This window comes from Pseudoliparis swirei, chromosome 23 (genome assembly GCF_029220125.1).
Source record: "Pseudoliparis swirei isolate HS2019 ecotype Mariana Trench chromosome 23, NWPU_hadal_v1, whole genome shotgun sequence".
Lineage (NCBI taxonomy): Eukaryota > Metazoa > Chordata > Actinopteri > Perciformes > Liparidae > Pseudoliparis > Pseudoliparis swirei.
The window spans coordinates 15,209,627-15,232,430 of NC_079410.1; the positions used below are offsets into that span (position 1 = coordinate 15,209,627).

General features: G+C 45.1%; 2 protein-coding genes across 9 annotated transcripts in view; both read right to left on the bottom strand.

Annotated features, from left to right (window-relative positions):
• Window positions 1-16,709, bottom strand: part of svilc (supervillin c) — a 21,952-nt gene extending 5,243 nt beyond the window's left edge. For 2 of the 7 annotated variants that reach the window (XM_056406445.1, XM_056406441.1), the window contains exons 1-22: window positions 16,622-16,709; window positions 13,688-14,195; window positions 12,146-12,301; window positions 11,836-12,012; window positions 11,322-11,356; window positions 10,507-10,568; window positions 9,363-9,508; window positions 8,634-8,838; window positions 8,000-8,559; window positions 7,681-7,807; window positions 4,539-4,586; window positions 4,354-4,416; window positions 3,545-3,619; window positions 3,370-3,448; window positions 3,197-3,271; window positions 3,078-3,110; window positions 2,513-2,696; window positions 1,692-1,861; window positions 1,487-1,597; window positions 1,254-1,390; window positions 366-513; window positions 19-164 (exon numbers count right to left, since the gene is read on the bottom strand). In XM_056406445.1, the coding sequence (XP_056262420.1) occupies window positions 19-164; window positions 366-513; window positions 1,254-1,390; window positions 1,487-1,597; window positions 1,692-1,861; window positions 2,513-2,696; window positions 3,078-3,110; window positions 3,197-3,271; window positions 3,370-3,448; window positions 3,545-3,619; window positions 4,354-4,416; window positions 4,539-4,586; window positions 7,681-7,807; window positions 8,000-8,559; window positions 8,634-8,838; window positions 9,363-9,508; window positions 10,507-10,568; window positions 11,322-11,356; window positions 11,836-12,012; window positions 12,146-12,301; window positions 13,688-13,968 (3,018 nt within the window). In that variant the 5' untranslated portion in view covers window positions 13,969-14,195; window positions 16,622-16,709. Of the gene's footprint in view, window positions 1-18; window positions 165-365; window positions 514-1,253; window positions 1,391-1,486; window positions 1,598-1,691; window positions 1,862-2,512; window positions 2,697-3,077; window positions 3,111-3,196; window positions 3,272-3,369; window positions 3,449-3,544; window positions 3,620-4,353; window positions 4,417-4,538; window positions 4,587-7,680; window positions 7,808-7,999; window positions 8,560-8,633; window positions 8,839-9,362; window positions 9,509-10,506; window positions 10,569-11,321; window positions 11,357-11,835; window positions 12,013-12,145; window positions 12,302-13,687; window positions 14,196-15,910; window positions 15,929-16,468; window positions 16,487-16,621 lie in introns of those variants that run through there. The other 5 variants (XM_056406443.1, XM_056406444.1, XM_056406448.1 and 2 more) reach the window with 5 other exon arrangements.
• A 1,077-nt stretch (window positions 16,710-17,786) lies between these two features.
• Window positions 17,787-22,778, bottom strand: cdk21 (cyclin-dependent kinase 21). 2 transcript variants are annotated; one of them, XM_056406461.1, is made up of 8 exons: window positions 22,430-22,778; window positions 21,924-22,189; window positions 20,924-21,056; window positions 19,969-20,136; window positions 19,703-19,812; window positions 19,510-19,560; window positions 19,267-19,399; window positions 17,787-18,460 (listed from the first exon to the last, which is right to left on the bottom strand). In XM_056406461.1, the coding sequence occupies exons 2-8, from the start codon at window positions 22,151-22,153 to the stop codon at window positions 18,383-18,385; spliced, it is 903 nt and encodes a 300-aa protein (XP_056262436.1). In that variant the 5' UTR covers window positions 22,154-22,189; window positions 22,430-22,778; the 3' UTR covers window positions 17,787-18,382. The 2 variants fall into 2 exon arrangements, with proteins under 2 accessions (XP_056262436.1, XP_056262435.1); XM_056406460.1 differs by having other exon boundaries at window positions 19,703-20,136.
• Between the last annotated feature and the right edge of the window lie 26 nt (window positions 22,779-22,804).

Below are 22,804 nucleotides of genomic sequence, written 5' to 3' on the forward strand. Positions count from 1 at the left end.
GGGGAGAACCCAGGAGACCTCAGTGGAGCCCAGCAGGGAGACCCGGGGGGCCGAGGCCCAGGCGTGTTCATGGGGCACCAGCCTGTTCTCCACCAGCCTGTACACACAGTTGGACTCCACCACTCCACACTCGTAGAGCTCATCCTCCTCTTCCGCACTGGCTCCTGTGGGGAATGCAAACTTTCATCTTATTTTTTTTCTATTATCACTTTGGTTTACATTACATTCTAGTTCCTCCGCCTTTTCAGTAAAAGGCTGTTAGTTTGTCCGTAGCAACACAAGTCGATAGATTCTTAATAATCTGCAATTTAATGATACAGAGTAATCCTAAAACAATCTACTCGGCAGACATTATGACCGCTAACCTCTGTATTGTCTCCTTCCTCCGAGAAGCCTCCAGAAGTCTGCAGCCAGGCTGCCGTCACAGTTCAGCCCCTCCTCCAGGTGGACCACCCGGGAGGCCCGGCAGCCCAGATCCTGACGGCTCTGGATAGACGAGGCCAGTTCAGAGGCCTGGAAAACAATAATGATCAGTTTATTACACCGCGTTAGAACAGGCATATGGAGTTAGGAACTAAACCAGGTGCTTCACCTAATCTGTCGCCCATCTGATGCTATGGGGTTCAGTATTTTAGCATTATTACAACTCATTTTGATAGCGGCAGCTACCACCAAAAGGTGCCCTCATAGTATTTAGAGAGAGTCAGAAGTTTTGATGCGTTTGATAGCAGAAACTGTGGCGATCATATTGCTCCATGCTTGGCAACAGCTTTCATAAACATAAACAGAATTTAACACCTGGAAAGTTCAAAGTGAATTTACAAACCCAACAATTTAACTTCACTTGTGTGGCACGTTTTCTGCTAAATGTTTTCACCTTTTATTTGAAACTTGGCCCAATTATCATTAAGTAACTGAACTGGAAGTGATCTAAACATACATAGTGCAGGAAGCATTACAGATCATCAATCCTGCCAGTGCTGCCTCCAGAGACCGTGTGGAAACCATCCCCAAAATGCTCCTTACCATTGAAGTGTGTAACACTCAGACATTTGATCTTCTCTCGCATAAAAAGTGATGTTTTATGGCATTTAATAGTGTTCTCAGTGAAGCATTTTTACACATTTTCCCCAAAATCACATGTTATGGCCCACAGTGCTTTACACCTCATACACCTCTTACACCGGGGCATCCTGTGAATGTACGCGATGTCAATCCCCGCCATAGAAAGTGGAAACGGTCCTCGGTGGTACCTTGGCTTTCTCTTGTTCATTGGCGAACTCTGCGCTCCACAGGATGCAATGCTCCGCCGCGACCAGCAGGAAGCAGTCTCCGCTGTTCAGCGACTGCACCGCTGGCTCCACCAGGCGCACCTGGACATGCCGCCTACCTGTCAACACACGCACCAGTTGATAGAAACGCCTTAACGCAAAAGACAGCGTTATAGGGACGCTCGTGCACACGGATGAAACCAACATGCTCCGACCTTTGATGTGAATGAGCATCAGGCTGCTGAAGGGAGGAGGAGAGTCGGTGGAGACGATGACGTCTTCTGATGTGGAAACGTGTGAATCTACCACCGAAGAGTTTTTGGCCTCTGTTGGGAGGGGGGGGGGGGGGGTGAAGAGAAGCTGAATGAGGAAGACGACGTCCACAAAAAGGAAATGACGAGAGAAAAGATTCCCACTCACTCTTCTCTGCTTGGGAGCTCTCCTCAGCAGCCGGGGAGTCGTCTCTCTCCCCCATGTAGTCCTGCCTGATGTCCTCCCGGGCAGCGAGAGCCCGGAGGGGGTTTCTGGAGCCCTGAGTCCGACGGGACGGACGCACGGACCGCCTGTGCTGTGCTACTGATGAGGTCAGTCTGTGCCACACACACACACATAAACATGGGACAAATACAGCTTCACACAGACAATAAAGATAGTCCCCATAAGTAGTTACTATAACTAATAACTCATGGTGGGTTAGTTATTTTTGCGGTGACAGGAAGGAGAAAGCTTCAGAGTCTTTACATATACACATTTAATTACATATTTGAATATGAATTCATACAAACAATGTGTAGGGCCGCCACAAATGGTTATCACTTTAAATTTCTTGTTTATCCTGAAATGAATTCTTATGAATAGATTACATTTCTTAATTGAATATGTTCACCATAACTATGATCACGGGAAAGATTCTAGGTATGGCTAAGAGGTCGAATTTTTAGGACCATTTATTTTGATATTTATGCATTTCAGCCCTGATGTCGTGAACTGTATTAATACTTTCACTCTTACAAGGACTTTGTCTGTCAAAGAATTATGTGAACTCTGATTTTAAAAAGGTGTTATATAGATATTAAATTATTATTACTAATTATGTGATACAATTTGTCATCCTGAAATCAAGATAATGTTCAGACCAGTCAGAGACCGTAGCAGAGTGTTTAGATTATCGCTCAGATAAATATGAATTCACTAATCTCACAATAATTAATAACACAATCTGTGGTAAAAACCCAGCTCACATGGGTGTGTTGGGTTGGCAGAGAACACTCAGGTCCTGCTCGGGCTCTGCAGCAGCGACGTCTCCACAGGGTGGGGGGGCGCAGGCGGAGGGAGGGGACTGAGCACCGGGTGCGTTTGATCCATCCACAGGCGTCTCCTCCCTCACATTAAGTGGAGCCGCTGAGAGCCGAGAGCTCCGTGGAGCTACAGGGGCACAGGACGGGAAATATGAAAATAAAACGTACTTAACCCTCCTGTTACCTTTCGGGTCAATTTGACCCCATTCAATGTTTAATGTCGGTGTTCTTTGGGGTCAATTTGACCCCAGGCTGTTTTTCACTGTGTCAAACATATAAGAAATATCAACTTTTTTTATATATTTAAAGGGCTATTTAAGTAGTCAACAAACAAACAAAGTACCTCACACTTACACTTGGGAAACAATATTAATTCTAATAATTTTCTGGAGGTTTTAATTGCTGGGGTCAAATTGACCCCGAGGGTAAAATATGTTAGTAAATGTTAAGGTAACAGGAGAGTTAAGACTCTAATGACTTATTTCAGTGAGACTTTACACAACTTTACCTTCAAACTCCAGCAAAGACTGCGTGGGAGTGTCTGTGAAGCAAATAGAGCGAACAGCTTAGAGAGGACCAAACAATAACACATTAAAATGTGTTATTCATATCTAATGCAGCGCCGACCTTCATACGAGCACGTTAGAGCGTCAGAGTGCTCCTCGTTGTGAGAGGCGTCCTTTACTTCTGATTCTGGAGACCCTAACAGACACAGAGGGCACGAGTCAGAGACACAGAGCTCCTGAGGTAACCATAGAGGCGAGATGAGAGCCGAGAAAAACCACAACAAGTAAACGCACCTCTCTTGTTCATCCCTTGCGCCTCACTCTCCCGCTCTGTATTCATTTCCTCAACTTCATCCATCTCATCCTCCGCCCTCTGAAGTCAAAAAAACAGACGTGTCCATGTAAGATTCAGGCGAGCTCTTCTACGAGTTAGAACGGGAAGAAAAATAGAGACGTCGCTCCGCGTCACCTTCGGTCTCCACTGAGGCCGAGTCTGGTCTTTGGGAGAAGAGGAGACTTCTTGTGCCTCAAAAGACAGATTCCTCTGGAGGATGAAGTGACAACAGAATACATAGAGAGTTAGGCAACAGGTGAGTTCCTTAGTGTTGCGGGGAAAGACCCCTCTGGAGAGACGCACACGGAAATATGACATGGAATGAATCCGCCTCGGTTGGGAGCAATACACACACAGGATGAAATAAAAAGCCGTCAAGATAGAATATATTAAGGAGGCAAAACACATGAAGTCAAAGATGGACAGACTTTTTCTTTTACTTGATCTATATTGTACATACTGTTGCATAATTATACTATCGCATCTGTGTTCAGTTGCTTCCTGTTGCTTTGTATAAGTTGTATACCATCTTGAGTGATTCATTTAGCAGCTCTCAGGCTTTTTTACAGAGCATTGTCCTTATGAATACAGAAAGGGAAATAAGAAGGGAAACATGTGATTCCTCTACAGGGAAACAGGAAGATGCCAAATCTGTTGCTCTTGGGTTTACAGCCAATAGAGCTTGGTTCTTCTTATGTCTCAAATATCGTTTCAAATTGAGAACATTTAAATTAGGAAGGTTGGATATGGACGTGTGGCCAAAAAAATGTGCCACGAACAAAACACTCCGCCGGTGACGGAGAAGACTCGTTCGCGAGAGTCACACTTCACACATCGTCGGTGCGATGAAAAAGAGATTTCACTGCATACAGAACACTGCAAAGCCAAAAAAATAAATAATAAAAAAGCGACGGAATCAGCCATGCAGCGACTCAAACAATTACCTGATTGAAACACATGATATATTGGGGGGTACTGCTAGAATAGACAGAGGCAAAGACGGGTTCCTGGGAGAGAAGAGGAATTAGAAGAGAGGGGTAGGCTAAAGCTATTGTTAAATTAGTAATGCATTTTCATAATGGGGATTTAGATGGATCTATGCATTTCAAAACATTAGTGGAGGACGTACCCAGCACTGAGGGTTGGCGCTCTCCACGTGAAGGTGTTCTGTCTCGTCCTGCAGAGGGCAGGATGCGGGGAATCAATAGAAATACAAGACAAACAGGAAATAAATTAAAATATTGCTAGGAGAACAAACAGAAATGATCAGAACAAGAGAAGACTACTTAAATGAAGGGGAGACCCGAGTAAATCATACGTTTATAGAACAGAAATATGAACATTGGATTGAGCCAGGTTCAAAATTCTTTTTAAATTTTTTTTTTTTAAATTTCTTTATTTTAAGACAAAAGACAATACATAGACATAACACCTAGAGGACAATAAACAATGCAGACGACAAAACAATGGACATAACATCATAAAGTCAGAGTATTTCTGAAAAAAAAGAAAGAAAAAAACAAAAACAAAAAACAAACATAATAATAATTAGAAGGAGAAGAAGAAAGAAAGACAGATGCATGTGTACATGTGTATATGTGTGTTTGTGTGCATTTATGAATTAACTAATAAATAAGAGTGGTGTCATGTTTGTAAAAATATAGTGAATGATGACCAGATGTCGTGGTGTTCTATTGTATTGTCAATGATAGATGAGGTGAGTTGTTCCATTGAAATATATTCTGACATTAAATTTTTCCAGTGTGAGATATGTGTGTTATTCCTTGATTTCCAGTTCACGAGGATTGTTTTCTTGGCGATAGTTAGGGCCACGAGAAGTATTTTGCAGTTTGTTTTGCTCAGGTTTATAGATGAGATGTCTCCCAGTAAACAGAGTGATGGGGATAATGGGATGAGGCAGCCCAGGAAAACAGACAGTGACTCAGTTATTTGTTTCCAAAAGTGTTGAACTGGTGTGCAGTGCCAGGTGGCGTGAATGTAACTATCCTGAGTATTTTGCATGCAATGTGGACAGATATCTGTAGTGAAACCCATTTTAAACATTTTGTGCCCAGTGTAGTGAATTCTGTGAAGTATTTTATATTGTATTAGTTGTAAATTTGTATTTTGGTCATAAAATATATATTAGTACAGATTTTGGTCCAGAAGTCGGCATCAGGAGTGATAGCCAAGTCAAATTCCCATTTTATTATTGGTATGGTTATTATTTCAGAGTGTGATATTATGCTACATATTTTTGAGATTAATTTATTTGAGGAGGTGATATTAATTAACTGTGAGGTTGGGGGAGGTAATTCCAAATGTGTGGCCTTAATGTTGAATTTTGTTTGAAGGGATGATTTAAGTTGTAGATATTCCAGAAAGTGATTTTTCCCGATGCCGTACTTCTGAACCAAATGGGGGAATGAAACCAGGGTATTGTGATTAAAGATGTGTTTCAAATGAGTGATGCCTTTAGTGGACCATGTGTGGAGATTTAAAGGCTTATTACTGCTTAGAATGTCCAGATTATTCCATATAGGGGTGAAATTTGAGGGTGCAAAAGTGACATTAGTGATTTTGTGGAATTTCCACCAGGCTGTCAGAGTTTCTGCTATTGTTACCATTTTGAAGCAAGGATGGCGTTTGATTGATTGGCTGAGAAATGGTAGGTCTGAAATCTGGATGTCCTTACATACTGTCTGTTCTATGTCTAACCATGTGTTGTCTGAGTGAGTGGGGTGGATCCATTTAAGAATGTATTGAAGTTGGTTTGCTAGTGAGTAGTGAGAAAAATTTGGAGCTTCAAGTCCTCCTTGTTTTTTTGTTTGTTGTAAAGTGGCCAGTTTTATTCTTGGTGTTTTATTTTTCCAGTAAAATTTAGTAACGAGTGAGTCAAGAGATTTGAACCAGGAGTCAAAGGTTTTTTAAAGGGATTTTTAGAGATCTCTTTGTATCACTCCATAAATCAGATCATAGTCAGCTATGAATTAATTGATTTCCATTTTTTTCAAGCTATGAATGAGATAAAAACATCTGTGAAAACGTCAGAATATAGATAAGAAAAAACTGGAGAATTCTCAGTCTGAGGAAAAACTCAATAAGAAAATCCCTTTCAAAAAGATCCAACAATGTAAGACACCACAAATGAACTATATAAATCAGATATCACTGTGGAACTTACCCAGTTGATTACTTATTTTATTACACAAATACAAGTTAGGGCTAAATATACTAATGAGGCATTATCTAAGGTTAACTTTGGATGAATTTAGGAGAAATCTATACGAATCACAAACACTTTAATGTGTATTTGTAATGTGCTCCTTCCACTAGTCTGCATAAAATATGTGGTGGAAGCAAAATAGCCCAAGATCTCAAAATTGCCGATTGTTTTTAACTGGTGTCTCCCCTTAAACATAAACATGTACACACATATGTACACACACGTACACACACACACACACACACACACAGAGAGACACGTCACAGTGGTGCAGTGGAGATCTTAAAAAGGGTCAACATCTAACGTCCAGAATCAAAATCAGTCGCTTTACATTCCTCATGATGCTCTGAGGCGGTCAAACCCGTCGCTACACAAACACGACGTATTCCCCAGTAACTTTAATCCGATGTCAAGACTTTAGCGCCGACAAAATCCAGAGAGCAAAGTGACGGGAGGTTTTCTTACAGGTAACGTTTGGGTAATCTGCACCGAATTCAAAGCAGGAAATAAACTGTGTTAGATCCCAGTGATGAGCCCTAATACAGGACTATCAGATAAACCAGCTCTCCGATTAAAGGGTCTGAATCTGTTGACGGGAGACCTGGAGCGACCCCCGGAGTCTTCCTCTCCGTGAGAGGGTGGAGCAGGAGCCTCTTGCAGCTGGGAACGATTCATTACTGTGGCCTCTCGAAAGAGACCTCCATCATCACATGGATTCTATAGAGATTTTATATCCCCACTGGATTTTTTGTCAATCCAAATATTTAGTTTCGCAGGACTTAAGTGAGTAAAGCAAACTGAAAGCTTAAAAATGAAGTGGAGGGGGGAAAATTGGATTTTGAAACATGAAACTAGACTGTATCCGTCTCTGCTGACAGTCTGAGGCCCACTGGCTCCAAACGAGACCATCAGGATTGGAGGCCCAAACCGTTTCCCCTTTACAGACAAGAAGCAGAACCGTTGATTCTGCAGCTCGGACCCGGTCCACTGAGACTCTCATTGGACGTACTGAAGACATCACAGGAACAGTAGCATCGTTTCTCACCTTACTTCTGCTGCTGTTGGTCGCCCCCTGCTGTTTAATGTTGCCGTCTACCAGTGTGACTTGAACTTGTCCCGTGGCCGTCGTTTCTTCATCCATCCTCCTCACACCCTCCTCCTCCTCCGGCTGTCTTTAGGATGCAACAAATATACAGAATATTAGCCATAGAACATTTAAATATACGACCGAATAAAACTGGAATTCAGCTCAATTTGCCTCCTAAAACTGTTGAGAACTGATTTCCGTTGCTGACGTCTGTAAATGTGATCATTTTTGCAGCGCCTAATACATGAAGGGGGGCTTATAGTGAGACATCACTCACCGAACTCTCCCAGTGGCCTCAGAGCCGCGACCCCCAGAGGAAACCAGCTGTCCCGGCAGCTTCGCCTGGCAGGCCCTCTCCTCCTGGGGAGTGTCCTGCTCCGACGAGGCTCTTATTGGTGTGCAGCTGATGGTTTCCCTCCTGGTTCGAGCCCTCTGCCTCCAGGGCGTGGCAGCCAGTGAGCCTCCCTCCCCACCTGAAGCCCGTCCTCTCTCTCTCCGCGGTGCTGCAGGCTTTTCCCGCAGCTCTGCGCTCCCCCTCCACAGTTGCGTCGCCGCTTCTTCACATCCGCCGCCATTCTGTTGGCGGCCGGACGGCTCGTCCGTCTGACCGCTCTCCCTCGTGCTCCCCGGTGAGCCTCCGGAGCAGCTCTTCTTCAGGATTCCTCTCAAGACTGGCTCAGAGTCGTGGCGCTGGAGGCCCTGCTGGGCAGAAGCGTCGGGTTTCGGCTGGGAGAAGCGGATCTCACTGGGTTTGAGGTTGCCGGACGAGTCCTGCCGCCCGTCGGACAGGTGAGGGGACAAGCCGAAGGCGGGAAGCTGCACGGGGCCCTTTTGGAGCTGAACAGAGACAAGGCCCAAGGGTGAGTTATATATTCTTGTATAAAACACAGATTTTTGTCTCGTCTTCTCACCAGGTTGACCTCCTCCACCGTGATGGGCTGCGTGCGGTACCGAGCCCCCTTCTGCCTCCGCCTCTCTGGGGGCCCGTCAGCAGGGCCGTGCCCCTGCAGGGACAGTTTGTTGAACAGGGCCAGCTTCTCGCTCACAGTCAGCTTGCAGCTCTCGTCGTCGTCCTCCACCGACTGGGGCTCCACTGGCGGTGCTGGTTTGGGGGTCCTGAAGAGAAACATGAGCACACGTTATATAAAAAGAGGCATATGATTACAAAAGAAGAGCAACGCTAATAATTCATTGATCTTGCTAATAAAGTGATGACTGAAGTCAAAACATGAATAGCTAAGTTTATTAGGAGTCAATCCCACATACACACCGTACTGCTGCCGGAAATACTGAGAGCACCAAATGTGTATTATTCTACCACCGACTAAAGGTAGTCCTGATAAAAATGCACTATTTACTCCTCTTTGAGTAAAATTCACCAATCACAACAATGCCCAGCTGTTTCAGGAAATGATTAGACTTGTTTTATATTTATATTTAAAGATTTGTATCATTTGTTGACAGTAACATGTGAAGATTAAAAAAATATGGAGCAAATGTCAAACGTATTGCCATACCAATATTAGTTGCTCCTGTAAATACAACTGTTGAGTCAAACCAAATGTCAACATAATATGCTTCTATATAAAAAGGTCAGTATTCCCAAGATGCCCCTCCATGTGACCACTAGGCTTCCCCACCTGATCGCCACGATTTCCTCACAGGTGATTGGCTGAGTTAGAAACCGATGGTCGTTGCCACGACGCACCCTGCGTTCATGACACAGGCTGCCCGAGCGAGGCTTGAGGAAGGCCGAGGCCTCGGGGGCAGCAGACTTCTCCAGCTCCTACGGGGGAAGAGGAGGAGGAGGACCGTGTTAATATCAACGTACGACACTGGACCCGTCACATGTGGTCCTGTTAGCAGCTTCAGTCGACCTGCTGAATAAGTAACAAGGGAGAGCACAACACAGCATGTGAAAACTCTCCTGTTCTATTTGGATGGATGGAGGGAAGCGGGGGAGAGGGAGGAGGAGGAGGAGGCTGGTTAATAAAGCAGCTTGCTGTAAGGTGGAGCGTGTTGGCTCCGTGGATAGAATGCCAGCCCGACAGGTCACAGTGTAACCAGAGCTCTGCCGGCTTCAGTTACCCCCCCCCCCCCTGCCTCCACAGAGTAGCGGGCTAATTATATACGCCGCTGCTATGGTTTTTAATGTTAATAAAATGTCCGGCACATTTTCACCTGATACTTCACGACTAAAAAAAAAAGTGTGCAGGAAGTGAAAAAAGAAATGGAGATTGTGCAACAATTAAACAATGCGTTTCCTCTTCTGTGCAGACAGAGCGGTGCGTATCACTGTAGATGTGTTTTTTTTTAATAAGTACCGACAGTCGCACCGTCGCATCGACTGGGCACCTGTTGGACCGGTCATCTTCTCGAGAGGAGCAGGTTGTGTTCTGCAGCCTCAGCGCCGACTCGCCACGCGTCTCAAACCGTAAGGTGAGCAGCCGCGACGGCGGGGCCTTCGTCCTCTTGGTTCAATGCATTCCTCGGCAACCTATCACCCGTTCGTAATCGCAGCTTTCGATCTTGAACGGGGCGTCGCGGCATTATTAAGATGAACTTCAGTTGGCAGCAGTTCTAGTTAGACGAGTTCCTCGCAGCCCGATTGTCATGTGTAAACTTTCAGAAAGCCTCGAAGGATTCAGCCGTCGACCCCCACAGCAGACAGAAGCATGGAAAAGCCCCGGATGGATCTTTTTTTTTTTAAAGCAGGCATCAGACAGCACACAAACTAAGAGAGAATAAGCCGGCCGCCACGAGGACGAGGCAACACACACTCACCTTAAACAACGACATCTTGGCTGCCACGCTCATTTTGGCTCGGTCGTCTGTTTTCACATCACCTGAGAGAAGATAGAAGACGTTAATCGTTGCGTCAGACGGTTTATGAATCCTCACGTTACAGACGCCATCCAATAGATATTTAAGGAAGTTGCTGACATCACACAGGACTCAAGAGGCATCTGAGCTGCGCTGCTGCCTCACAGCTGGGGGAGTGTCCACCTCCATCTACTGTCGATAATAATAATAAAGACTAAAGATAAGTACCTCGTACAAAGCTACTTAGAATAAAATCACAACTATCCCTTTAGCGTATGTTGCATTTGTAGAGGTAATACAATAAAGTGGATGGCGAACAACAGATGGCCTAAAGTGAGTCTGTAGTTATTGTCTAAATTATTCTCAGTGAGTCAAACTTTGTAAAGACTTGCTTGTAATCTTTTTACGGGGGGGGGGGGGGGGGGTGTAAATCTGTCATCGAGGTGTTTAACAGTGTGAGCCTTAAAATATAACCCGATTCATTTCAAGAGCCGTTATATGACTTCGTGGAGGCAACTTGGGCGCACACTCGAAATATTTGTTTGGGAAGAAGCGTGTGATGAACATGTCATAAAGTTTTTTCGGACGTTTATGATCCCTCGGTTGCCCCACGAAGATTTTGACTAGTTTCCCCTTATGCCATCATTGTGTCTACATCACTGTGTGTCCGTGCTGAGTGACGCGTGTTACTGTTCACGAGACCAGCGGACCAGACCAAAGCTGTTCGTCTCTGAACACAACAACAACCTGCAAGCCAGGCGGGAACACAGCTTCACCTTTAATGTTCTCCTCTTCCTCCGCGTCCAACGGCCTAGAAGAGGGAAGAGAGGCACAGCATGAAGTCACCAGGTGGAAAACAAACAGGGAGGTGAAGGTCTCAGGTCGAAATCTCTGGCTCCCTCGCGTTCCCTTTCTTACACGTCTTTGTGCCGTCAGTGTGCGGCTCCAAACAAACAGGATAGTGTGTCACATTTGCATGCTCGGCGAAGCGACACCGCGGAGGTCATGACGGAAGACAAACGCATGCAAACCACACCACCCGTGGGCATTTATGTAAAAGGAGCGGCACCTGTGAAACCTTCGGGCGGGTGTGTTAGCAAAGAGCAGACGTCAATCACAAACCACCAGCAGTGTTAAAGCCTTGGAAGTTACCAGATGCAAGAAGGTTTATGGAAAACCATCGTCATGCACTGCTTTAGAAACATGTCAGCAAAACACTGCAACCAGCATCCTCTGTGGGAAAAGCCAAACCAGGTGCCCCAGATTTCCCCACAGCACACGGGTCCCTACCCGCTTCTCTCCTCCATCTCATTGGCTGTGATCGGCTGCGTCTTGAAGCGTTCGCTCATCTGGCGACCGCCGCCTGACCCGCCGGGGAGGTGACGGCGGGAGCGCCGCCGCCCCTCCTCTGAGCCCGGCTTCACAGCCAGATCCAGAGAGGACGTGGCTCGCCCATCGTCGGGGCAACTAGTATCCACACAAAAGGCAGCAGGAGGAGGAGGAGGGAGGGGAAGAAGATGTTGAGGCGGAGATAAATATATAGGAGGTACAGAGGCTGACCGTCTGCATCACACACACACACACATGCAGGTGACCCTACACTTTGTCGGGCTGCGCTCCGCTGCCGCTCTGCTGCAGAAGAGCACTTCTCAACTGGCCCACCGACACTCGAGTGCGGAGCTGCGGGGCATCGAGTCCAAGAGGGACGAGGTGCCCCTCCCCACTCAGCATGCTGGCAGAGTCCAGGGAACCCTGCCTGGAGGGGGCGGGAGTGAGGGGAAGGAATGAGGATGCAGGTGTGTGCAACGTAGGGGTGAGGAGCGCTCTCGGGGGGGAAAGAAAATAATAATAAAAATAAAGTACAAATCTTAAACCTGTCCATCAAGAGCAGCCCAAAAAATGTGCTGCTCCAATCATGAACGGTGCATTTTTTTTTTTTCTCTCAGGGAAAGCACCAGACCAGATGAAGGTGTCAAGCCAGAAGCGTACAAGTGAAGTGCAGAAGCAGAATCAGGCTTTAACGTTCCCTGCTGGGACCCACTGATTTAGATCGCTCGGTTTGAATTAGATACAAAGGTTGCAGATCGGCTGGTGACGTCAAGGATCTGGAGACGATTAAAGGTCACGATGTAAGAAGAAGACACAAACTGGTCGTAGAACCTCCTGGGATTTACATTGCGAAGGATGCAAGTATCTGATCCCTCACTAACTTCTTCTTCTCAAGTCTAAAATAAAACATTATTCACCATCTAATGAGATCACGGTCTGTGTGAAGCGGTTCAGTAGCAGATCAGAATTTATTTTTTTATACTTGATATTTTGTTTGGGTATTTTTACAGAAATACAACCTTCAAAAGTAAAAATGCATTATAATAATAAAACCTAAAAATACATTTTTAAAAAGTAAAAATGAACCATGCATCTGAGCAAGAAGGGCCATAAGAAAACACAAAAATTAAAATGTTAAAGCAGGAAAATAATTATTTAAAAAATCAAAAAAAACACTTCACCAATGTTGTCGGTCAATCATAAATTCGGTCCAACAAACAGATCTCTAGAACAATATATATGCAAAGAGGAGATCAGACTGTTTTAATGCTTCTCCACTTGTGTGCATTTTCTACACAACTTGCAGAAAAGAGACCAGGAAGTTGCGTGTTGTGCATTTAACATACAACTACATGATGCCCCTTTTCCCCTCTGGGGACTTCACCCTTCTCCTCTGTGATGATATCAATATGATGCCCCTTCCCAAAATATTAACTATCCATTGTGTTATTTTAGGACGACGCGTACACTTCGTAATGATGTCAAAGTGGAAGAGGTTGAAGCGGGTGAGCGGTGTCATCGGGGGTGAGGAAGTGGCCATTTTGCTTTATTGGTGTTTGGACAAGTTCAGAGACACCTGCTCTCCTCCACATTTAGGCTCAAGAAAACACAAACACACAAACACCTCATTGGTTCTTTACAGAGTTTTTACAGCTCCGTCCAAAAGTTTTTAAAAAGATGCTCATCCAGATTTTATGACCCCGCGCACCTAAAAGTGTTTTCAGTTAGCAGCTGGACAAAGACACCGATTAGCGCCAGTAAACAGAGAAACATTCAGATAAATAAGTTATCCTCCACTGGAGACATGACTCACCTTCTCAAGTGGTTGGACTCTGCAGGATCCTCGAATCCATTCGTGTCCCCTGGTGTCCCGCCGTTCACGCTTTCAATACGGCCGTCTGAGTTCACAGTCCCTCTGCGGGCCTCGGCCCCTGGGTCGGGCCCCTCTCTGCCCCCCCTCCTCACACGCTTGGAGGGCAGCTCCTCCATGTTGCCAAAGCGTTCGGCCAGTTCCCGCCTCCTCTCGGCTTTATAGCGAGCGATCCGCTCGGCCCTGGGCCCCAGGACCGGGTTCGCCATGGCATCCATGTCCATCGGGAGGATTCAGGTCGATTATCCGCTCCTCGACTAGTTGCAGAGCATTTAGGAACACAAATCAGACGCCTTGTTCTTTCTCTACTTTTCAGCCACGGCAAAACTCAGGGGCCAAACTTTCCTCCGGTAAAATTCAGATTCCATTGGCCCTAAAGATTTTCTTAGCTGAGAGTCCACCACTCAGAGGTTGAAGAACAAGCTGCTCCTTGACGGGTTAAACATTGCTCCTGAAAGATAAATAAGCAAACAAATAAAACCGGTCAGACGCCAACTCAGACACACAACTCATGTGCCCTCCGGCAGTCTGTGCACGTCTTCCTAGAGAGGTTCATGACAGCATTGATGAGCCTTCATTATACATCAACTCATTTCTCTAAAAGTGCATCCTCTTCTCTACTCTTGCTGGAGTCCATGTAAGATGACCTGCACCAGCTTGCAGTGCCATGCAGGAATCTCCCCTTGCACTGAAACTCAACACCTCCGCTCCGCTCCGGGTCCGGGCCTCGACGGCACTGAGGATTCAGGCTCGCTGGTCTTCTCCCCAACACCGACTGTAACTTCTTGTTCAACTCTTATCCAACAAGGTGCCCGATTAGTTATGAATTCAAATTATTTATGTGACCCATCTAAAATATGACATGTTCCCAGGCAACGTGCTGACCAAGAGGAGTCCCAGTCGGCTACATCATGGTTGCCTGGAGGAGAATAAACAACACTAACAACGCCTGAGGCTGTAAGCCACATATAAATAGCACAGATAGGACACGATTTGCATTTCAAGACAGCAGCTAACCATCAGATGGGTTCACAAATGAGTGACTATGTGCGCTGAAACTGTAGATGTCAGCATTCCTGATGCAGGAAGCACAATGGAGCGAGAACAAAAGAGACGTGAGCCACGGACTTAGTGAAGCAGATTTATCTGCAGCAGGGCTGAATGGCTCAGAGGACGAGAGAGCCCAAAGTAAAACATGTACTTTAGCATGTTTGCTGCTTCTCTTAAGAACTACAGAGTGATTACAGTGCAATGATGGTCACCGTGTGCACAACTACAGGCCAGGACTTCCTTTGATCTTTCATGAAACGCCCCAAATATGTTTATATGATGATGTCATCTTGTATAAACTGAAGGCCACGTGTGCAGACATCGTCAGCAGGAGATTGACTCAAGACAACAAGCTTGAAGGTGTGTGTTCTGTGTTGCTACGCCAAACATGAGCACGAGTGCTCTGAGCAAAAACAGTCAGCCAATCAGAGCTGTCGAATTCAGAGAGCAAACAACGAGCATCCTCAATCCCATTGAAACCACACTTGTGTTTTGGCTGGGAGAACACAAGTCAGTGGCCACGCTTGTACAAAGAGCCAAAAGGTCATGTGACAAGCTGCGGGATTGTTGATTGGACTATAGCATCAACAAGGATCATTGGCTTCCAATCCAGGAAAGCTGGCGGATGAGCACCCAGGTCCCATACTCTCCCTACTCAGAAAAGGAAACTTCACCAATTGTTTGATATTCTAATACAAATATCAAAAGAGTTAAACAAAAGCAAAATAGTGCCGAGCTGAGGGCATGAACCCAAATCGTTCACACAGTTTAAGATAGTAATTCACTCCAATAGCACTTTCAGCCTTACTGGATGTACATTTGACATGACAGACAGGTTTCACTCAAAGTGCAGAAAATGGTGGATGTTACATAACCAGAAGACGTCAGTGTCCAGCAGCAGCACAGTAAACCTGATTAAAAGGCGAGCTAAGAATAAGCCTCCGACCAATTACACCTGTCCTGACTGGTCTACCTGCATAAAAACACATCATGAAGCAAGAGGAAGGTTGCGAGGCCTTTACTTCATCCACTATGTGTGCTGCATCAAAGGTCCCGACAGGCGTGTGTGTATGTGTATGTGTATGCGTGTGTGTGTGTGTGTGTATACGCATTAACCTGTTGCCTGATCTCTCCGTGAAAAGGCATGTGGCTGCAGGGCAGAGGCGCAGCTTCCTCCTCATGTAACCACCCTAATCCACTTGTTAGCTCCCAGCGGGATGTAGCACATTAACAGCTGCTCTGATGACAGTTTTAGCATTTCATATATAAATGTTATTAATTTCACCAACAGGTAGCCACGCAGTGCCACGCGCCACATATTTAAAATAGATTATAAAAAAGAAAGAACAATTCAATCACCAGACGCATAGAGTAGCCTAACATATATTAATACTCCACCATGTTTCTACTGCCAACGTACTTTTAAATGCAACTAGTTTAGAGTAATTCAGAGTAAAATAAAATAAAGTATTCAAACAAAAGGAAAACGCAATAATTGAGCGAGTTGGGGGATAATGAGAAGGTTAACACACACACACACACACACACACATACACAGTGTTAGGATGATTACGGTTCTTGTCGTTTCTTTCGTGCGTAAATTGCGCGTAAAACCTGTTCCGAGCCTATTTTAGACAACACTCCACACAGCGGCTGGCAGAGCACACCACTAACCTCCATGACTACCGTACTACTCCACACTTCAGCAGTCGTGACAGAACAAACACCAACAACACACATTCAGAACGTGGTGCTAGCTGGCGCCTGGCTCCATGTTGGACTATAAATCCGCTATTAGAGACTATGGGGGTTGGATGAAGAACTTACATGTACTACGCGCCGTGTGAACCGGGCATGAGTGGTGCCGCTGCCCTTCCTCAGACCGGGTCCCTCCCCACTGGCCCTTCGACCCGACTGTCGCTCCAAATGTAGTCACACTCCACGGAGGGCTCGCCGTATCGAGGGGAGAGTATAAATAGAAGGACCAACCCCGGAACGCCCCTGCACCGCACAGGAAGCAGCCGTACATATGGCAACCGGGAGACGCCGCTCTCCTCGCGCTGTGGTCGCGTGCCTTGTTGTGTCGTTCACGGGAGAAGAAGAGCTCCAAACGCACCACCGTGGCTTCACCTTAGGTGTTTTTTATTTAGTTTTGTTTGCTTATTTGAATGATTGTGAATTAGTTGGTTCATTTGCAAATCACAATACCAACTAAAATAAACATTACTTTAACCCTTGTGTTGCCTTCGGGTCATTTTGACCCGATTAAATATTACACCCTCCCCCCGCCTTTGGGTCATTTTGACACGATTCAATGTTTCACCCTCCTGTTACCTTTATATTTACTAACATATTTTACCCATTGGGTTCAATTTGACGCCAGCAATTAAAACCTCCAGAAAATTATTAGAATTAATATTGTTTTCCAAGTTTAAGTGTGAGGCACTTTATGTTTGTTTGTTGACTGCCGAAAGAACACCGACATTAAACATTGAATGGGGTCAAATTAACCCGAAGGCGGCAGGAGGGTGATATTGATTCGGGTCAAAATGACCCGAAGGCAACACAAGGGTTAAATCTAGTTTAAAAAACTATAAACTTTCTATTGAATTAATGCACGTGGTGCAAATGTTGCGTTTAATTAAATGACCACAAAGCAGAAAACGTGAGGCTCTTTGGAACACGAGTTTCCTCAGCAGGACACTAGATGTAGAAGTGGGTGATATGATGTGAAGTGGGGGGCAAGCCCTGCCTTGCGGCCCATGCGAGGACGTCATGTTACTGCTGCGTCCCTTACTGCTCAGCACTGCCCCCTTGCGTTCACACTGTACAGCTGCAAGAGAAAAGATAGCTCTGTACTTCTTATCCACCATCTTCTTCTGGGGCTCTAAAATAAAGTGTTCACACAAGAGGTTCAAACTCACCTTCATCCACAGAACCAAACCCAGCAGCTATCGATGGTGTTGCATTCAAATGCAGAGACGGGTTTGAGAGACAATTATTTATAGAAATGCTTCTTGAATGAACAGTGCAACACATGAAGAAAAAATACTGCGTACAATCTGTCAACACAAACAAACATAAATACAGGTGCAATGCATTCCAGTGACTGAACCATAAATATCTTCACCACATGAACAAAAAGAAAGGACTTCTTATACGAGCCGAGAACAAAAAGGTTCAGGTGAAAAAACATTTAACCAACTTAAAGGTGCTCATAATAGTGTTGTTGGTAGATGACGGAAAACAGAATTGTTAAGTTTGATGGTAACACTCAACAACAACAAAGTAGTTCTACGTCTTGTGGAAATACACAGCGTACTATCAAATTCAAATAATAAAAATTCAAAAATCAAATAACATACTTTACACTCATAAAAAGGCTCGTCAAGTTATAAGTGAAATAAAAAATGTCTCATGTTTGGAATGTATTTCTAAATGTGTTTGAAACCGTCCCGAGTCATGTCCTACAAGTCCGGCGTTATGCGTTTCTACACACGTCCCATGATGCAAAGTGTGCGCTGGACATTATGGCAGAAGCGCCGGCAGAGAGGCAGAAGCATCGGACGTTTGTGTTCTTCTGAAGCTTCAATGCTTCGTGAAGAACGGATGGGCCAGGGCTTTGGCGGCTGAGATGCGACTGCTGGGTCTGAATGCCAAACATTGCTGCAGGTAAGGAGAGGTCACACCTTACTCAGCCATGCTCTTGGAATTATTGGAATAATCTGTAAATCGCCGACTGCATGAACTCTCAAAACAGTTTGACAGGTAGAGAGAAAACACAACGAAACATCTGTTTATAATGACTTGAAACACATCGGCATGCAACTCGCCGTAACTATTCGATATTTGCTATTTTTGGCATCATGGTTCTGGGGATAGCAATGCTGGTCATTCCACAAGGGGGTGGAGACTGAAATAACTGTTGGGACTCAATGCTGTGAAACGCTGCACAGAGGACCCTGGTCCCCAGAGGACCCTGGTTCCCAAAGGATGACTGTCCCTGTCTCTGGAGAACACCTTTCTTCATTAACTCACACCTTCGGAAAGAGGTTACAAATCCTTTTTTTTTAATAAATCGAGCAAAGAAATATTTAAGGATTCACATTTGGTATATTTTATTTTCTCTTCTTTTCATCTTTTTAACTGGATCTTCTTTAATCAAGTGAGTTTGATTCTCCATCTTATTTTCCCTGTTTTCATGGCCAAGGTACTCTAAGGCTTTTCTGCACTTAATTTGTTATATGAAATAAAGTGTATACATATTATTAAGTTTTTCTTCTTACTTGATAACATAACTGTCAAATTACTGCGAGATTCATTAAATTACTAATCATATTAGCATTATAATCTCTCATCTATGGCGTCCGTACAATATATAATTCGTCAAAGGGGAATTTATTCATTCCGTTTCAAAACTAATTCAAACTTAAAACACACACGCACACACACACACACACAGATCTGCTCACAGAGAGTAGGTCGTTCTCCCCGGGGCTCAGGTTCTGCAGCAGCTGGGTGCAGGGCCTCTCTGGTCCCCAGTTGACGGAGTATGAGATGGGGCTCTCCCTGGGCCAGTCCTCTTTGCTGGGCAACCCGATCACGCTGAAACACACACAGCAAAGAACTGAGCAGCAGCGGAGTGAGAGAGAGAGAGAGAGAGAGAGAGAGAGAGAGAGAGAGAGACTGAGACTGAGACTGAGACTGAGACTCACTCAAATATTTTCTGCAGCTGCTGTACCTCCGTGTATCCCTGAAACAGAGGTCTGTGGGAGACAGGTGTTCGGAGAACAAAGCTCAACCAGTAATTCAACTCAACAAACTGGATCTCTATGCTGACGACCGGGGAGAATGTTTCAGCTCTTGAGTTACACTCTCCAGTGCCTCACATCTCCGCGGACGGCTTACCTCAAGAGGAAGAGCTCAGCGAAGATGCAGCCGGCGCTCCACATGTCCACCGTGGACATGTAAACAGAGTTCAGCAGCACCTCTGGAGCTCTGTACCACAGCGTCACCACCTGGACGCACAGAGCGAGAGGTAAAGACTCACAGGGGACACGGGGAAAAGGTTTCACCTCAGGTTCAGGACCACACGAGGGAGAGAAACCGGCTCTGAGATGGTCACTTTGTGGTTCTGCGGTCACTCTCTCGTGTGTGTGCGGTGCCTCGCTTACACCTGGAGTGAGAGCGATGTTGAAGGTGTAGATGCGTGCCAGTCCAAAGTCTGCAATCTTGACTTCTCCGCGGCTGCTGACCAGAATGTTTTCGGGTTTCAGGTCGCGGTGCAGCACCATGTTTGTGTGCAGGAAGTCCAATCCTCGCAGCAGCTGCTGCATCACGTCCTGTAGACGGCAGAATGTGTCCAATTACCAGGACTGAATATGTCTCTCTTCAAAATTCATTGCTTTCTTTTACTTGTGGAAACAAGGGGTTTTCATTAACTTGAAGTCAGGAGATATTAAAAGAACGTTAACATTCAGGTTGTTATCGGTAAACACGTCACATGAACTCGTACGATGGAAAAGCGTCTACACGGTGTAATAACACACCGTGGACATTTTGTAAATAACACACATGCAGTTAAAATGCCGTATCGACAAAATGACTTCTATTTAATACTTTTGTAGATGTTTAAAAGGTATGCTACGCAGGAATGTCCTTAAAAACAATGTGTCGACAAGCCTCTACCACTCATCACTTATGGCACACTGTGTGTGTGGCTGTCTGTATCTGCAGAGACCCCGCCCCTCTATTCTCTTTTCATATTCTTCTTTCATCCTCAGCCAATAACAGCTTCTTGGTGAGTTGGAGGCTTTATAAAAAAGAAAGGTAGAGACCAGGGGACATAGTCGCCTGTCTCTTCATGGAGGTATAAAGAGCTACAGGTCTGTGTGTCTGTCTCCTCCCAGAGCCGACAGGCACACACACCTGCAGCTCTTTATGTGGCGGAGAATAAAATGATTGGACGAGCATATTACAGTCCTGCGAAAGCCAGGAGATTTGTTTCTGTCATAGCATTTAATTTATTGAGATTTTCCTCTAATAGATATACATGTATTTGCTTCAGTGCTTTTTCCAGACTTAAATACATGCGGCTATGCGATGATGAGTCAGGTGACGAGTCCACACCTGAATACAGTCACGGCTCAGTCCAGAAGCAGGAACCTTGGAGAGGTAGGTGGACAGGTCCTGGTCAATGTATTCCAGCACCAGAGTGAGGTCCAAGCTCCGGCCCACTGGCACAGCAGAGGCCTCCAGCAGCCTGGACGTTAGAATCAGCGTACGGTGGGAAAAAAGCACAAGAAAATGTGTGCAGCTCCGTTTCTGTGAACAACTGCTTGGTATAAAAATGTTGGATAAATAAAACTAAACATGGAGACATACGTCTTTAGGGAATATTTGAATGCAAGACTTCTAATTGTACCTCTATATATAAATGGCTCAAATCAATGCATCATGCCCAGTAAATGTGCAAACACAACACCATTGGAGCACAAAGTAGTCTGTAAATGTAGTTTCTGGGGGTTTTCAAAGCAATCCTGTTATTATTCACTCAGTTGCCAGTTTGTTTGGTAGGCTACAAATAGATAAAACAAGTGCTGTCCAATAAAACAAAGCTGCAGAGTGAGGTGTCATTTCAACTGTATTATTATGCGTTTGGATTTTGGAGGATAGTTCGTGGCAGGTTAAGTGTATTATATTTATGGGACATGTGCAATAGGATGGACAACATCTATGGACATGGAGATTGGATATTTTACAGTCACTTATCCATCATGTCTCTATGATACGATCCACACCATTAACCTTGCCGTCTATTATACATGTGCACTCCTTCCTAAAAACTGCTGCAAGAATGTCCCTCGAGATAAATAAATATCTATCTTTTTTCGTCCACCCTCAGTTAACCACTGAGGGTCGCCTAAATAACAGAAATACGTCTCTGTATATTGTAGCACAAAACAACAATAGAACAAACTACATTCTCCAGTTGAATCCAGTCCTCGAACACATAATGAACATTAAAACCTCCATGAATGAACTATGTACTGTTGTGTTAAGACTGCGTAATATAAAATGGAGGTGTACCTAATAAACTGGCTGCCACGTGCACGTCAGACAAACTTACTCGACTATGTTGGGGTGGTTGAAGTACTTCATTTTACGCAGCAGCGCCACCTCGCGGATCATGAACGCAGGGATCCCGTTCTCCGACGAGTCCCCGCCGATGTTGAATTTCTTGACCGCCAGGAGGCGCTGTTGGCCGTCCAGCTCCCTGGCTTTGTACACCTTGCCGTAGGAGCCTTCTCCCACCTCCACCAGCAGCTCGTAGCGCAAAGGCTTCGCGCAGAACTCCATGGTGTCCAAGATTCAGGATTAATTAGCCAGGCCTTTCTAGATAAGAGTAAATATGTCGGATCTTTTATTATTTTATTTTTTAATGTTTTTAAAAACTTTAGTTCAAGTGGAAGAGTAAGCTAGCCAACGAGGCTGCGAGTAAATGGAGGTTAGCTCGTAACTCGTGTCTCAGAGCGCAGCCGCAAACCACCTGTAATAACAACGTTGTTACACAATAAACAACAAACAAGTGTTTCATTTCTCTCGGCGGTACAGTATCTGGTGTTTATACTTTACCTCACATTTACATCACATTGCTGAGCGCACTGTGGCCTCCATGCCGCTGCCTGCAGGAAACTGGGAGTATAACTGCGGCCAGTGGCAGAAAATAATGTAAAAAAATTTAAAATCACTCCCCTTTTGATCGCCAACTAATCAGAAAGCTCAGAATGGAGGTTTTGTTGAGCCCACTTGTTGTACACGTGCTCACTGCTGCTGTCAATGTCTCTGTAGACACATGCTGCGTTCAGGTGCCGGCAATTTACTGAGGTTAGTGCACATAAACAACGTATATAAACAAGTAAACATAAAAGTCGTGGTTTTCCAAACAATTTCCAGATCAAATAGCAAGGCAGGTTCCAGCTGTGAAGTTAATGGGGCACAATGTGTGTT

Bases quoted from the DNA above. Each gene is read 5' to 3' on its own strand.
- cdk21 (XM_056406460.1), bottom strand. From the start codon at position 22,153: ATGGAGTTCTGCGCGAAGCCTTTGCGCTACGAGCTGCTGGTGGAGGTG. The intron at 20,137-20,923 runs GTGTGGACTCGT...TGCCGTCTACAG, and splicing joins TGAGCCGTGACTGTATTCAG to GACGTGATGCAGCAGCTGCT. The intron at 18,461-19,266 runs GTGAGCAGATCT...CCTTACCTGCAG, and splicing joins GGGAGAACGACCTACTCTCT to CAATGTTTGGCATTCAGACC.